Here is a 3,808-nt window from a genome sequence, read left to right as displayed (position 1 = left end):
GTATTTTCACGCAAATTCTTCTGCTAGTTGGGGTTTAGTCCACTTTTGTATCCTTCCCTTCAAGGCTCAGGGGTCCAAGATTACCTTCTGTGTCTCCGTTAATTGGTATCCCTTTTCTTTGTTGAAGAGCATCTGTGCAGTCCTTCTGCCTAGTCCGCCATCTTGCCGGAACTCTCGTAATTATATTTTTAAAGAAAAAGTAGTAACTATTGACTTAAAATTTGCAAACTCAATGTTGGTAATATGCATATGTGATCAGTTTCTTTGGGGTTCATCTTTTTTGCCATAAAAGATATACAGAAAAGATTTTAGTGAGTAGCCTATACACACAGATTTTGCCATTATTCTGATAAAGATGGTCTATTTATCTGGGAGCTCTGGTAGTGTAGTTCCTAAAGCACTTGACTGCTTATCAGAAGGCTGGTGGTTCAAACCCACCAGCCACTACTTGGAAGGAAGATGGGGCAATCTACTTCTGTAGTGATACTGCCTTGGAAACCCAAGGAGGGGTCGCTATGTGTCAGGTCTGACTCAATGGCACATAACAACATTTTCAAAATCTGTTGCTTTAGTTCAATTATTCTGCAAATATATATTGAACACATTTTATATGCCAAATATTATGCTAAGTGTTGAAGCATAAAAATACATGTAACAGTTTTAGAGATGATTTTTAATTGTTTACATTGTTTAGTAGGATATCCAGACTTGGTAATTTGGGCTTGTGATCATCTTATGATCTTTGGCTCAATCTATTTATTGATATACTTCTATTTCTGGAGCATGGGAACCTAGTAAATGCCAGAACAATGTACCATTGCACCAATTATTGTTTTTCCCAATGCCATCATCTCATTCAGAAATATATTTATTTCTTCATAGCCCAATTTACTTTCAAAAAGATTTGAAGAAAGTGAAAAGTTTAGACTATACTCCAAACACCTCTATAGATTATTAAGACAAGGTAATAGGTAATATGAAAGTACATTTTTGTGTGTGAGTTTGAAAACAATTATTCTTCGTGTTAAATAATTCTATGTGGTCATTTTTTAGAATATTTTACAGTAATTTTATATTCATGTTTAAAACCATATGTAGTTTCTTACCTCAACTAGATACTAAATACTCTTTTCTTTACTTCATAGGAACAAAATTATACAAATCCTATAATTTTCCATGAGGCAGAATATGTACAAATGTTACTTTTGACAAAAAAAAAGTTTCCTCCTCATCTTATGGGAAATGAAAACATTTACTCTCATAAAAGAACAAATATTGTTTTAGAAAGAAATCGTGGAATTCTCAAATCTTTAATCCATGATCAATCTATTACTCCTTCCAATCTCAAAATGACTACAGCATGGAGGGAAAATATGAAAACACCACGTTTTGAAGTGAAATGCAGAGTTGTAGAGGATAAACCAAAGAGGAAAACTAATAAGCAGATATTAGAAAAGAGATGTCAGAATAAAGCCTATAACTTCTCACAGATACTTTCCAGCCTAACAAATAAATTTGTGGGTGTCCCTGATAAAACTGTTATTCAAGAAATGAGTACTGAAACTGGCAAATTTGAAAGAATGTTTTCTACCATGAAACCAATGAACTCACACAAACCCAGTGCCTCAACTGTCAAATGTTCAAAGCCTTTAAAAAATATTCTCAAAGTACATAAATTAAATACTGTAACACCATTGGATGATTTTTTAAACTTGTCAAATAAAACTTAAATACCTGATAAAATATTTTCTATACAGCGATATTTGGAAAACAAGAAGCAACAACCAAGTTCCAAGTTGACAGAAGAAATTCTTACCAAACAGAAACTTGATGGATGGTATAAGAAAGCAAAGCGTAGAATCTGAAGTTACAAATCAGCAGTGGCCTGTTGAAGAAATCACATTTTTAGTGAATAACAGGACAAAATTAGGGAGTAATTATCAATAAAAGGAACTAGTTCATGAATTTCTATTATCTCAATTAGATTCCTTAATCTTCTACATCCCTACAATAAAATCTGCTTCAGGATCAAGAATGGTATAGACTGACTCTAGAAATTTGCTACTGGAAGCCAAACATCACTACCAATTAGATGTTCTGTAACTAAATGTCACATAAGACAAATGTACCATTAATTTAATGCATGTGGAGTTAATTGTATATATCAGTGTTTGGATAATCGTTGGAGCAAAGTATTATATTAGCAATCCCTGCAATTAAAAAGGCTTTGTAAAACTGGTTTGGAATTCAAAATGTATTTTACATAGAAATAATCTTAGAAATGATGAAATCTGGTTAACCCATAAAAGCCTATTTTAAGTCTATTTGTTGTTGTTGTTGTTATGTGCTGTCGAGTCAGACTCGAATCATAGTGACCCCTCCTTGGGTTTCCAAGGCAGTATCACTACAGAAGTAGACTTCCCCATCTTCCTTCTGAGGAGTGGCTGGTAGGTTTGAACCGCCAGCCTTCTGGTTAGCAGTCAAGTGCCTTAGGCACTATGCTACCAGAGCTCCCTAAGTCTATTTATCCGATAGCATTTGTGTAAAAAATGGTATTTAACATACATATATAAAAAACACACATGTACGTATAGACACAGACACACACATATATACTGTTGTTGTTGTTAGGTGCTGTTGAGGTGGTTATGTCTCATTGTGTCTCATAGCGACATTATGTACAACAGAGGGAAACACTGCCTGGTCCTCCACCATCCTCATAATCATTGCTGTGTTTGAGCCAATTATTGCAGCCACATGTCAACCCATCTCAATGAAGTTGTTGTTGTTGTTATGTGCCGTCAAGTCACACCCGACTTGTAGTGACCCCTCCTCAGGTTTCCGAGACTGTATCACTACTGAAGTAGATTGATCCATCTTCCCTCTCCTCTTTTTTTCTGATCCTCTACCAAACGTGATATCCTTCTCCAGGGACAGGTCACTTCTGATAACACATCCAAAGGAAATGAGATGAAATCTTAGCATATTCTCTTCTAAGAAGCATTCTGGCTGTATTTCATCCAAGACAGATTTGTTCATTCTTCTGGCAGTCCATGTTACATTTTATATTCTTTGGTTCTGGTGGTGTAATGCCTAAGGCATTTGTCTGCTAACCGGAAGGCTGACAATTCAAACCTGCCAGCCACTCTTTGGGAGGAAGGTTGGGCAATATACTTCCATAATGATACCACCTCAGAAACCCAAGGAGGGGTCACTATGAGTTGGATACGACTCGAGGGCAGTGAGTTTGGTTTGGTTTTTTGGTTTTACCAACACCACAATTCAAAGGCATTGATTCTTCTTTGGTCTTTCTTATTCATTGTCCAGTTTTTACATGCATAAAGGCAACTGACATACCATGGCTTGGGTCAGGTGCACCTTAATTCTCAAAGTGATATATTTGCTTTTTAACACTTTAAAATGGTCTTTTGCAGCACATTTGCCCAATGAAATACACTGTTTGTAATCCTCTACTGCTGCTTCCATGGTTGTTGATTGTGAATCCAACTAAAATGAAATTTTTGACACTCCTACTCTTTCTAAATTAAATGTTATATCTAACTACAGTATTCAGTCCAAAGTAGACTCAAATTCAAATTGAGGATTTTTGTTTTAGCCATTTTTTGAAGTTTCTGTGAAAGCTTGTGAGCTTTATCCTATAGGAAAACACTCCCATTTCTCACTGCCATCAAGTCAATTCCAATTCATAAGAACCCTATTGGATAGAACTGCCTCATAGGGTTTCCAAGGCTGTAAATCTTTACAAGCCCAGACTGCCACATCTTCATGTGGAGCAGCTTGTGGGTTC

At 35.8% G+C, this 3,808-nt stretch overlaps 1 protein-coding gene across 1 annotated transcript in view; it reads left to right on the top strand.

Moving 5' to 3' along the window:
• The window catches only part of CUNH1orf141 (chromosome unknown C1orf141 homolog), a 40,109-nt gene extending 38,379 nt beyond the window's left edge, over positions 1–1,730 (top strand). The window contains exon 8 of the mRNA XM_042783357.1: positions 1,146–1,730. Within this exon, the coding sequence (XP_042639291.1) occupies positions 1,146–1,730 (585 nt within the window). The remainder of the gene's footprint in view (positions 1–1,145) is intronic.
• Positions 1,731–3,808: the final 2,078 nt, after the last annotated feature.

The sequence above is a fragment of the Orycteropus afer genome, unplaced genomic scaffold (genome assembly GCF_000298275.1).
Source record: "Orycteropus afer afer isolate SDZICR_OR568_19922 unplaced genomic scaffold, OryAfe1.0 scaffold00016, whole genome shotgun sequence".
In the NCBI taxonomy this organism is placed as follows: domain Eukaryota; kingdom Metazoa; phylum Chordata; class Mammalia; order Tubulidentata; family Orycteropodidae; genus Orycteropus; species Orycteropus afer.
This window is presented reverse-complemented; position numbering and strand designations above follow the sequence as displayed.